This window comes from Larus michahellis, chromosome 6 (assembly GCF_964199755.1).
Source record: "Larus michahellis chromosome 6, bLarMic1.1, whole genome shotgun sequence".
In the NCBI taxonomy this organism is placed as follows: Eukaryota; Metazoa; Chordata; class Aves; order Charadriiformes; family Laridae; genus Larus; species Larus michahellis.
Genome location: NC_133901.1, coordinates 60,052,582 through 60,064,783, shown reverse-complemented (window position 1 = coordinate 60,064,783; position 12,202 = coordinate 60,052,582). Strand labels below are relative to the sequence as shown.

At 49.9% G+C, this 12,202-nt stretch overlaps 1 protein-coding gene across 2 annotated transcripts in view; it reads left to right on the top strand.

The window, feature by feature from the left end:
- Window positions 1-11,455, top strand: part of COL17A1 (collagen type XVII alpha 1 chain) — a 41,837-nt gene extending 30,382 nt beyond the window's left edge. Inside the window, exons 39-57 of one of the 2 annotated variants that reach the window (XM_074593206.1) lie at window positions 43-84; window positions 908-970; window positions 1,130-1,189; window positions 1,714-1,740; window positions 1,828-1,869; window positions 2,031-2,096; window positions 2,477-2,524; window positions 3,557-3,670; window positions 3,946-4,083; window positions 4,674-4,757; window positions 5,137-5,265; window positions 6,434-6,523; window positions 7,084-7,197; window positions 7,442-7,594; window positions 8,387-8,806; window positions 8,998-9,138; window positions 9,742-9,804; window positions 10,038-10,109; window positions 10,307-11,455. In XM_074593206.1, coding sequence (XP_074449307.1) covers window positions 43-84; window positions 908-970; window positions 1,130-1,189; window positions 1,714-1,740; window positions 1,828-1,869; window positions 2,031-2,096; window positions 2,477-2,524; window positions 3,557-3,670; window positions 3,946-4,083; window positions 4,674-4,757; window positions 5,137-5,265; window positions 6,434-6,523; window positions 7,084-7,197; window positions 7,442-7,594; window positions 8,387-8,806; window positions 8,998-9,138; window positions 9,742-9,804; window positions 10,038-10,109; window positions 10,307-10,356 — 1,916 coding nt within the window. In that variant the 3' untranslated portion in view covers window positions 10,357-11,455. Of the gene's footprint in view, window positions 1-42; window positions 85-907; window positions 971-1,129; window positions 1,190-1,713; window positions 1,741-1,827; window positions 1,870-2,030; window positions 2,097-2,476; window positions 2,525-3,556; window positions 3,671-3,945; window positions 4,084-4,673; window positions 4,758-5,136; window positions 5,266-6,433; window positions 6,524-7,083; window positions 7,198-7,441; window positions 7,595-8,386; window positions 8,807-8,997; window positions 9,139-9,741; window positions 9,805-10,037 lie in introns of both variants that reach the window. The other variant, XM_074593205.1, reaches the window with a different exon arrangement.
- Window positions 11,456-12,202: the final 747 nt, after the last annotated feature.

The window sequence follows — 12,202 nt, the reverse complement described above, 5'->3', positions numbered from 1 at the left end:
CTGAGTAAATATTCTATAATACCCCTGGATTTTTGTCATCAGGTGAATCTGTGCAGGGACCCCCTGGACCTCGTGGCCCCCCAGGTAAAAGCTTTTTTCTCTGAAAGAAACCTGGAAAGTTGGAGGGTTTTCTGGTGCCTCAATCCTGTGCCTTGTGATATCCCAGATGCAATCTTGGACCTGATGGAAGGGCTGACTTTACTGGAAACAGAATTTCACATAATGGGTTCCTACTAACACAATTTCACTGCAATATAGTTTCACAGGAGCAACACAGGAGCAAGACACTGCCTGAGAGAGAAAATCTGCTTTGGCAGAGGTTTGCTAGCTAGAGTAGTAAATCATAAAAGCCATACTTTTGGGGAAGGCACTCAAAGTTCTCAAGTCCCCAAAGGAAGTAACTGCAGTCAGTTCCATCTTTACTTCTTACTTGTCCAGCCTTAACTTCCAGCTGGAGACAGATGGAGCAGTTCATACCATGAGGAACATATCTCCACTCCACTACCTGTAGCACAGATTTCCCTTTCACAGACAGAAGAAGGGAGGTGCAGGAGGACATGAGACAGGAGCATAATCCTATTCCTTTCTCTCTGCTCAGTAGCCAAGGGGGACATATCAGGTGTGTGATGAAATGAACTTTCCCTCTCAATGTAGTGAAGGCCAGCTGGGATAGGCACTCTCTACCACAAAGGATGGAGTTTCTCTGTCCTGTATCTGCTATGGTGGCAAATGATCATGAAAAATGACTAATAGAGATAGATGTGTGTGGAGAAAACAATGCTACTAGCCTACACTTGAAAATATTTGAGCTATGGCCATGGCTGGAGATGTAGCAACTCTGACATGCATTTACTTACGTTGCTGAGGCTTATCCATCCTGAAGTTCTTTTGTGTCCCTTTTGCTTAGGAGAGGGATTGCCAGGACCTCCAGGCCCACCAGGGAGACCATCATCTTCCATGTCCACCTCAGGTAGGTTCTTTCCACTCTTTCCCTCGTCTGTGCCCTGAGAACGTCCTGACTGTTGGAGTTCCAGAGAGCACATCCTTGGCTAGGACTGGTTGGAGACAGAGGAAACCTGTGTCATGTTCTGTTGGATGTCATGAAGAAACCTTTTTGTTTTAATTACAGAAACATTCCTCACAGGCCCACCAGGTCCACCAGGCCCACCAGGCCCGAAGGGAGACCAAGGTGGGTATATCCTGCCTCACCAAGACACTAGATGGATCTCAGCACCTCAGACTGAAAAGAAGGAAGGAAAGGCTTGGAAGCAGAAAGTGTCCTGCCTTTCTGTGACTGTAAGAAAGCTAGCACAGTGGTCACTAAATAGGTCTCCTGTCTGCTGCCATTAAATAAGTCAGTCTTTGATGGAGTAATTGATTAGCCCCCAGTACTGGTGTCAAAGCACTTGCTGTATTCAGATATGACTTTGCAAGCCCATTAGATTCAGGAGCATTCAGAGCTTCAGATTTGCCATTAGCGGGGAGCAATCTTTTTGCCAAATGCAGTGCGGACTTAGCTAAGTTGGTGCAAGGAGGTGGCTCTGTGAAGTGTAGCTCAGCTCTCAGCTGGCAGGCAAAGAGGGGATCTGCTCCCTTTACCCATTTCTGCCCTGCAAATTGAAGGCCATGATAATATTCTGCAGTGTGGGCTGGGATGTTGCAGATCAGAACAAAGCAAATGCTAACACTGTTCCTCTGCTCCTCTGTTCATAGGCGAACGAGGTCCACGGGGATTCACAGGTAAGAAGGCTTCCAGGAGATATCAGTGGGGTGCAGGGTAGTGTGCCTGTGTATATGACTGCTCCTCCATTTCTGTGTCCTTTGCAGGAGAACCGGGTGAGCCTGGCCTTTCAGCGTTCTCCTCCCACGGTCAGTCTGTGCGCCCTTTCCTCTTTTGAATTCCTAGTCCCTAGGCTGAAACCAGGGGGCAAAATCCTGCTCTAGGATTCTGTTGTAGTTTTAGCAGAGCCAGGATTTTGTCCATGTGCTTTATTCCTGTGAATGTCTGACACTCCTTCTGCAACTGGCAGGTGACAGAGTTACCATGCAGGGACCTCCAGGAGTTCCAGGTCCGCCAGGCCCACCTGGGCCCAAAGGTGAAGTTAAAAATCTTAAAATCTTTCTTTCTTTGCTGGTGGCCTTGCAAAGCCAGAAGTGGTTGAGACTAAAGAATGGAGCAACCCGGTCCTTTGAGAATTACAGCTGTGCCCACCCCTGCCTTTTCAGGCAGAGCAGGACCGTGGCAATAGAATTGCTCTGAGCACAAGGCACCTGGTCAGATCACAGAAGGCTCAGGAAAGCTGTTGTGGCCTCTTCCTTCTGCTCTTCCCCAACAAGCTGCTAATTCAAGATAGTCATTACAAGGTCTGGGTAGTTGCTTCTCTGACAACATGTAGCTCAACTGTTTCACATGACCAAATATGCAAACACAGTGACACCCATTACAATTGTCTGTCTCCCTCACTCTGGTTTCCAGGTGATGCAGGTGTCCCAGGCGCTCCTGGCATCCCAGGAGCATCTCGAGGTAAGAGGCCATACCATCATTGCTTGGATATTATCAGGAAATGCTGACATCCTGGTGGAGACTTTGAAAAAGCTCCTTTGGGTTTTACAAGTGTGGATGTCAGCCTAACACTGACGGAGTTTGTGTTCAGAACCTCTTTTTTGATAGCCTGCCTTAAATCAGACAATTTAGGAATTGCAAGTTTTCTGTTTCCAGCTTACTGGGAATCCTTTGAGCCAGAGTTTGCCCTCATGGGACATGAAAGAAAGGGATTCCAGGTTGGCTAACCATGTTCCACAAGGGATTAGGGAAGCTGCATTGAATCCTCTTGTGGAAACACTTCTGATCAGAACAAAAGTGTCCTTTGTTCGGTTTTACTTACCCTTGGGTGGATTCATGTGAATTAAGCTGCTTGCATTCTGAATAAGAGCATCTCTGTATGCAGGATATTAATGCATGCAGTTTCACAAAAAAATGCATATGCATTAACTTAAGTTGTCCCTCCACGTGAACAAGCCCTCTGCATCTCCACATCATGTCCTTGGAATACTGCCTAAGGGTGCTGGGAGGACAGACACATTAAAGAGCATGAGGTGTCACTCAGCACCATGGTGGCAGGAGTCACACCGGGCTCACCTGTATCTTGCAATGGAGACCAGCGAGGAGATTGTTGAGCTGGTGCTGCCCAGGCTGGCTGGGATTGGGAGCAGCAGGGCAGTGAGGTTAGCCTAATGAGGTTGACTCCTTTATGGATCTCCATCTATGTGGTGCACTCCGGTGCACAAACTGACCAGGTCTGTCAGCGCCAAGCCAGGGAGATCTCTGGACTCAACCCTGCAGAGCTGTGTAGGCTGAACTATAAGATGCCAAATTAGTTGAAGATGTTATACTGCCTAATTGCCCATGCTCAGACTATGTTTAGCAATGAAGGGGGAGCCCCTCCATAGTCCGTTCTCAAAGCTCTTCCCAGACCTGTGGGAACACACTTTAACATTGCTTGGTCTAATGCAACCATACCAAAAACATTCCTTCTCCTTACACTGCTTTCTGTAGGTGGATCCAGACAAATTCAGGGACCTCCAGGACCTCCTGGGCCACCCGGTCCTCCTGGCCCAGGTGGAAGTTCATCTCAAGAGATTCAGCAGTACATCACTGACTACCTAAAGAGTGAGTATAATGAGATTTTGCCATGGGTCAGCAGATGCATGCCTATCTCTCTTTTGCTCCCTGAGTCCCTTGTCACTCTCCCTTTAGAAGCAGCAGCCCTACTGCTCTGGCCTTATTTTTGTTGAATATTATGAAGTGCTGTTGCCCACTGTGGCCTCTGCAGAACTGCCCTTCTATCAGCCTGCTTTTTGCCAGGGGAAGAGAGTCCAGTAATTGTGCCTGTGACCATTGTCTTCCCTCTAGTGATGTGGGCATATCTTGGGCTTCATACCTAGGTGACAACGTAAGGCATTATTTGACTGGTGCCCAAGGCCCACCAGGCCCTCCAGGCCCACCTGGAGTCATCACCACTGCGGATGGGACAAACTTGGATTATGCGGAGCTGGCTACCCGTATTATGAGCTATATGACAAGTAAGCACCATGTTGGTAAGCTCTGTACTGAGTCATGCTCTCGGCTGAGCTTGTGGAACACCTAGGAGGTAAGAACTGGAGGAGAAACAACAGTCTTTAAATAGCAGCACCCCAAGCTAGTTATTCATCTTCTGCCGTCTTGGCCCAGGACTCCATGCAGCTGAGGTGGCCTCTGAGCTTTGTCCCCTTTTGATGGTTACATTAACTAACAGTTGCTGCTGTTTAAAAAGTCTCATATTAAACATAGCTGTTAGACCCTGTAATGTCCCCAAGACCCAAACAGAGGTGGCCGTATTTGGTATATGTGGTCTCAGGTATTCTGGGGCTGTCTGGTATGCTTAGGGCTTGGGGCTTGGTATGCTTGGGTAGATTATATTTCTAGAGCTTTTGGAAGCAGCCTGGAATCTCAGTCAGACCACACCGCTGTGGAGACAACCAGGCTGTGTGAGACAGCATCAGATTCATGGCTGGTGGCATGGGAAGCCCAGTTAAACCAGATTAATTCAGCTCTCCTTTGACCCTGCCTGACCCCTCTTCCCCTTCTGTCTCCTCTTAACCCTGCCTGACATAAAACCTTTTTATTCCCACAGGCTCTTCAGATCGCTCTCAGTCATTTGCCAGTTCAGTATCAACTACATCCGTTTTGTACCAAGAACTTCTGGACATGCTGCAGAGTAAGTGATCCTCAAGGGAAAGATGGGGGTTGGGGGTAAAACATCGCAGCAGCCTGGTGATCTGCCCTTCCCTTCCAGTCTCCTGTCTCCAACTGGAGTTACCAGCAGCACCTTTGGAGGCCTTTATCAATGCAAATTCTCATCTTCCTCAAACCCTGGGTTGTGGGACGTTCCCAGCCCTGTCACAAATGTTTCTGACACCATACACAGGGCAGTTCACACTTGTAAAAGGAGGAGAGGGGGAAAGGAGCTTTGCATCCATACGTTTTGATGGTCTTCGTAGTGGTGGCGGGGACTTAGCTCACAGGCTGGTAACTTCTCACACCTGTCGCCTTTGCAGCAGCTGGACAGTCTTAAAAGATGCATTTTTCATTTCCAGGAGAAGAAATTCGTCGGTATCTAATTGGACCTCAGGGCCCACCGGGACCTCCTGGACCAGGGGGAGATGGCATGTCTCTGTCACTGGATTATGATGAGCTGACCAGACGGTTTATCAGCTACTTGACAAGTAATGGTCTTTATTAGTGTGCATTTCCCTCTGTTCCTCTGGGAGCTGGGCAGAAACCTCATGCTATCAGTGAAAACTCTTCCAGTGTCAACTGTGTGAATCTCTATGTACAGAGGCCACCTCACAGGGATTGTGAGAGACTTGGAAGAGAACAAAGATACCCAGTAGCTAAAATACTATCTACAGACTCTAGTAATGAGCTCTCACTTTGCTTAAAACTGAACTTAGGAACATCATTTCATCTTAGCCAACTTAGAAGTCCCATTGACACCTTCAAGTGTGTTTATAACCCTTTTCTCACTGGCTCTGTGGACAAGATACATCTTTCTGTGGAAGAGTTGATCTCTTCCCACTTTGTGGGAAGTGCCCACTTTGTGTCGAGGCAGCCCAGGCAATAAATTCTTAGAAGTTTAAAGTTAGTTGAAACAAATTCCACTGCTCTGCTTTGTTTTCCCATCTGTAAGAGGGTGATAAGGCATGCAAGAATTGTCGGACAGAGAGGACTTTGGGACATCCCCAACAGCAGTGCTAAAATGCCTAATCCTGGTAGCTGCAACCATCTGCTTAAAAGCACAGCCTGGTCTGTGTTCACTCTCTCTGAACTGTCCTTGGAGACCAGATCTCACTAACGGGCTGCTCCCGTTAAAGGTGGTGAGAATTTCCTCCTTGGCTCTAGAAGCAGGAAACTGCTGTTTAACAGCAGCACCCCAACAGCTCAAGCAGGACAGCTGCATTTTATCAGCAAGGACATTTAATTAAAGAAAATCACAGAGGTGCAAACTTTTGCACCAGAGCTGCTTGCAGCTAGGCAGACACAGGAAGAGCAGCACATGCATCAGCCAGTGGGTCACAGCTGAGCTGCATGTCCTGGGTGCCCCCTCGCCCCCATAGCAGGGGTTCATGAAACATGCAGAACTTCTGCCAAGAATAGAAGCCTGATGGCTGCCTGTCTGCAGGTGCCCTTGTGTTGGGATTAACAGGGCAAGTTTTAACTCCAGGCCAGAACAAGGCTTGAGCCCTGCTTCTCAGCACAATCTGCTGATGGGAGTACTTCACGCTGCAGGAGTCCCTCGTGCATTGCCTGTGAACAAGCCCTGCAGCCTGTCTGCTCACACTGTAACGGTCTGTTTTGTTGATGTGCTATTCTTGGGTCTTTTTGATTTTGCAGATTCTGGGATGAGCATTGGGCTCCCTGGACCACCTGGGCCTCCAGGGACACCTGGTATATCTTACAGTGACGTGACAGCATACCTGCGAAGTAAGCGAAATTCTTTACTCCCCTGCCATTTGTCCCTACACACACCCAGCATCTTTTTTTGCAGGCTTAGTCATAGAATTTGCCCTTTTGCCCCGGCCACAAATAACCCTCCATGAACACTGATGGTCCCTCTGCCTTAGTTAGCAGCACTGCAGGCCTCCTGGGCTCTGCCAGGACCTGCACACACCACGAGGGGCTGTGGGCAGCTCACCATGCTCCTGTAGAGAGCAGCAGCAGCAGCAAGGTGCTGTCTTGGGGATGGGCATGGAGGAGCCCTTTGTCTTCTCCAAACTCTGCGGCATAAAGGAATTTCTTATGCCACTGTTTAGAAGTATGTTTAAAAATAGGGCCTTCTTGCCCTCTTTAGGATCTCCTGACTTCCCAGTGTGATGTCTACATGCGGGGAAGTCAGATGCACCAGGAAGGCTGCACCAGAAGGTTCTGGGGAGAAAAAAAAGTACCTTATACTTGGTTGTAGTTGGCATTACCTGTATTGTCAGGGAAGGTTCATCAGGATTGTGGTGGTTTGTGTGACCCTTTTCTTCCCTTGTGTCTTACAGACTCTGAATTCAGTGGTCTTGTTGGGCCCCCTGGTCCTGCAGGGCCCCCAGGCCCTCCAGGGATCCCTGGATCACCTGGCACCTCTCTGGAGGACGTCTCTGCTTACCTACAAAGTAAAGCACTTGTGTTTCTCACAGCTGGCAGGGAGATTCTGGGGGGACTGAGGCTGAGATTTAACTTACCAGGGTCTGTGACTGCCCATTGAAAACAAGGTCACTTTAAAAAAAATAATTTCATCAACATCAGCTGGAAAAGGATGGAAGTTGGGCTTGGAGCCTTTAAACTTTCGAGATGCCCAGACATGTGTGATTTCCTTGTCCTCTCACTGTCAGAAAATAATTCTTCCTCTCTCTCCAGGTGTGGGATACTCCTCCTTCTCTGGAGTCCAGGGTCCACCTGGTCCTCCTGGCCCTCCAGGACCACCAGGCTTCTCAGGAACCGGCCTCCTGTCCTATGCTGACATCACCCACAGTGACGAGTTCAGGAGTGAGCTGATCCAGTACCTGAAGAGTAAGAGGATGCCATCCACCCTCCCTCTCACCACGAGCCATGCTTTGCCTTTTGTAGGCTTCTGGCTCTGCCAGAGCTGAGGCAGGCCTGTAGAAGCCTTCTCTGAATTGGGGCTGCAGCAGCAGCACCTTATCTCTACAGACAGATCTATGCAGGACTACCCTGCACTCCGTAGGCTTGTCTCCTCTCAGTCTGACTGCAAGGCAAAAGTTCATGTTGTGAGCCAAAAGGGACAGCCGCTGGGCAGTTACAATTGGCCTGTACTGAACAGCGAGTCCTGAGTAAGGTCACCGGCAGAGTTTTGCTCTGAGAAACGCATTTTCTTTGACAAACACCTGCCTGCAGAGCAATGGGTGATGTAGGGGTTGGAGGGCAGCACTGAGCCAGCTGTGAAGCAGCACTGGTCGGAGGCCTCGTGCTGCTAAGTCATCCAGGGCAGCCTGTCAAAAACATGGGGATCCCCTCACTTGTGAGACACTGGTCACAGAACAGCTGTGTTGGCAGAGGTGCTGAAATTGGCCTGAGAAGAATGCTTCTGCAAAATCATTGGGCGTGTTTCCAAGATTGGAGACCCAAAATTGTGGGAGAGATGGGAAGGAGGAGAGTGTCATGCCAGCTGTAGAGATCAAGGTCGACATACCTACCTGTTGCCTGAGAAATGGCACTGGATTAGGGTTACTCTGATGGTTGGTGGGACAGAATTTCACACTCCCGTCTTCATTCAGGTGGTAGCATGGGACATCTGCCCAGGTACCCCTGTGTCCCTGAAGTACCCCCTCTTGTATTTTGCAGGTGATGAAGTTCGGAGCTATATCTCAGGGCCACCTGGGCCCCCTGGACCACGAGGACCACCAGGACCCAAAGGAGATAGTGGCTTGGTGTCTGGGTCTATGTCGTCATCATACCAAGGGTTACGGACTTCCGAGCGGTTGCATGGAGGATCCCTTGATTCTGAGGGATCCGACAGGGGATCACTGGGCACAGGCAGCTCATATGGCAGCTCCATGAGCAGCATGTCATCTTACAGTGCCTCGATGGGCAGTGATGGCTCCTATGATGCCTCCATGGGCAATGATGGGTCTTTCGATGGGTTGCTGACAGAAGAGGAATCACACAGGAGATCAGCCAGTTCAAGTAGATCCTACAGCAGCTCCTTCAGTGGTTCCCTGGATTACAACGAGCTGGCACTCCGCGTGTCAGAGAGCCTACAGAGTAAGTGGAATGTCTGCTTGTCCTGACCATCCCTGTCCCAGCCCACAGCTCATAACCTCCTGTGCCTGGTGTCATGCTGTTCACTTCCCTCATCCTTCCTGCTGCCCACAGCTCTCCCTTACACCTTTCTGCCTCAACACCCAGCCACAGTTTTCCTAGAGCTCCTTTCGAATTACGTCTTTATTCCTCAGGCCAAGGTATTCTCCAGGACCTGATGTCTTACACTGCACAGGGACCTGCAGGTCCTCCAGGCCCTCCTGGTCCCCCTGGCATCAGCAGGGTCTTTGCAGCCTATGGCAATGTCACCGCAGACCTCATGGACTTCTTTAGAAGTAAGTGACGTATTGACTTGGTGTTTCTGGCTCATACGTGATCTCTCCAGATTTTCATAGACCTAGTGATCTCTTCACCTTTGTGTTCTGCAAAAATACTGTCAAGATACAAAAGCTGGAGGCAAACAGTTGTTCTGTCTCCTTCCTTCCTTGCTGGGGAGCTGCAGTCTCATCATTCAGAATGACATCAGATTTTCCCACTACTTGCAGGAAACTCATCCCAAACCCTGCAGGCCAATGTGCTTGCAATTCCCGTGGCCCATTTTAACATGTCTGGGCTGGCACATGTAGAGCACTATGAGACAGCTGCTCACTCTGTTCTCAAATTCCCCTCCCTGAGCATGGGCCAGCTCCAGACCTGGTGACAGCCAGGACACCCAGAGAGGGTGGCAGAGCAGCACTGGTGAAATGAGATCACAGCCTGCCCCAGGACATGGCTGTGACCAAAACCATTTTTGAAAAACCTGCTCCCTGTCAGTCTAATCCCATCTAACCTAGAGAAATGTCCTCCCAGTGTGACTCACTGCTTCTCTACATCAACGCAGCGCCCTTTGCAAGTGGTTTGTCCCACTCATTCATCCTCTCCTTCATTTCTCTCTCCAGCATATGGTACCATCCAGGGGCCACCCGGTGAAAAGGGAGAGAGGGGTTATCCTGGACCCAAAGGTAAGACTTGCCATTCTTTCCCTCTCAAGGCGTGTAATGCCCAGGAAGCAGCGCTGTGTCCACAGAGACGGACAGCACTGGGCTGCTCAAGGTCACAGCCTCTGCGCAGTGGAGGTGGCACCTTCAGGATCTTAGCCCCAGCATCATCCTGAGTTGGTCTTCCTTACTCTGGCCTGTCCCTGTTCATGAGCCAGTCACGCTCAAAGGCAAACTTGGTCTTCTCCTCCCTTCAGGTGACCCTGGACCGATGGGGCCGCCAGGACGCCATGGGCCCAGGGGACCGAAAGGAGAGAAAGGAGAGAAAGGTAAGAACATCTGCCATCCCCAGGAGAGCAGGGTTTACCTGTCAGGGAGTGGAGGCTTCCCCAGGCACCAGTCCATCTTTGGGAACTGCTGGAAACCTACAAGGCCTCATTTTTTTTTATTTTATTTTGGTTCTTTTGTCTTTTTTCCCCCACATGAACTTTTAAAATAACCCTCCTTTTGACTTCCTTGTCCCCAGGTGAACAAGTGTATGTTGGCAGAAGAAAAAGAAGAAGTGTTGGGGTTTAAGGAAAGAGCCCGCTCAGTTCTGCACTGGGCAGCATTCCCAGCAGCCCAAAGAGAATTAGCTTGAATCTGCCTTAATGCTAAAACATCCTTGCTGATCAGCTAACCATTTAGACTTGATAGTTCAGTGTCGCTGCTGAGATTTGAATGGCTCTTTTACATGTCCAGCATGGCCCTAGCGTGGGTATTTGCTCCTGTTGCTGATATTTGGCTTAGCTCCCCTGAGTTCCCAGGGTTCTATGTCTTCGGGTTGACAAGGGCTTCCTGTCGCACCCCATCCAGGCTTCTTGTCTTACTCCCAGCTATGTAAAAACCTGTTTTTTTAACAACTAGCCAACTATCCAGCAAAAAGAATAAAAGAAACCAATCCCTCCCCCACCAAATGCATCATTTTTCAGAGATTAGATTCAGCCCACAGGACAAAAGGCCCTGTAAGAAACCCTGGGACTAAGCTTGCTCACTGCACTGGGCTTTCCCTTCTGCATGCTCTCTGTGCCGGCCACAAGCAGGAGGACCTGGTGAAGCAGGTGCTGGTGGTAGTGAGTGGGGCTGTGGCTCGGGGGTCTCTGGGAAGGGGCCGGCTGCACTGAGATACCCCAAACAGCGACCAGCATGAGACACTGAGCCCAGCCCTGCCAGTGGCCGGCTGCTGCAGTGTAGCGGGGGCACAGGGACAACTAGCTGGGCTCTGCCTTCCCCACCCAGCTGCGTGGTGGTGCTGACGCCTGCCCCCCAGTCCCCACTGTAGAGCTTTCAGACCCCTGGGGTCGACACCACTATCACCCTGGCCCATGACTTGCTTTGGAAAGGGATGCCCTCCCAGCTTGGCAGTTTTGCGATGCTCTAGTGCTCCATGTGCATTAACCCCCTCCCCAGCCCAGCTCCTTGGACAAACTGGTACCGCAGGGGCCCAGACAGAGATGGGCTGCAGCACATGCAAGTACTTGGCAGGGAGCCTGGGTTGGCACGTGCTTTGCGAGGCCTGTTTATAGCCGCACAGCGAGATGTGACATGCACAGGGACCAAACTGAAGCACTTTTAAATATAATTTGTTGATCTGTTAAAAAATATTTTTGTATTTTTTTTCTGGTTTTTAAACATTGGGGAAAAAGAATTTTTTAATGTAAACAGCCCAATTAAAGTGTGTTTTTCACCCCAAGCTTGCCTGATCAGTGTTACACTGGGCAGTCAGTGCCAGCTGCGCTGTGGCCATGGGCAGACACACCTCGTGGTTTGGGTGGCTGATGGTGGCTGGTTTGTTTCTCATCACTGGTCTGCGATCCAAGCAGACACCGAGCTGCTTCTCAGGTGTTGGCAGTTACATTAGCAGGAGCTGCTGCTCATTGTCCGAGGGTGCCACAGCCACCAGCTTCTTCCTCGCAGTGAGGCAATACTTGTAGAGTTTATGTATTTTAGTGTTGGGGTGGGGGCGGGGTGATGGCTGAGCTGACGCCTGGCAGAGGCCAGGGCGGCTGGCAGCCCCTGGCACAGTGCTTGGTCACCGTGTGTGTGATGCCCCATCACCTGGTCACTGCACATGTAACACACATCAGCTTTATGGTGTTCCTGGGGCCACGCACACACATGTACGCACACACACACACTGAAGCGCTACTTTAGTTTCAGATATTGGCCCAAGCAGATTTTTTTAGCAGAACAACTTGCTTGAATTGCTTGTTTTCAGTCCAGGTTTAAACACCCATTATCTATTTTTATTTCCAGCATTAGCGATGTCAAGTTTTGGTGTTCTTCCCACATTATTGCTTAGAAGAGTTTAGAGCAAAGGCTTGTGCGAGCCAGGTCAGCTTTCAGAGCACAGCACCTTGCAGTGTTTGCCAATAAAGCCTGC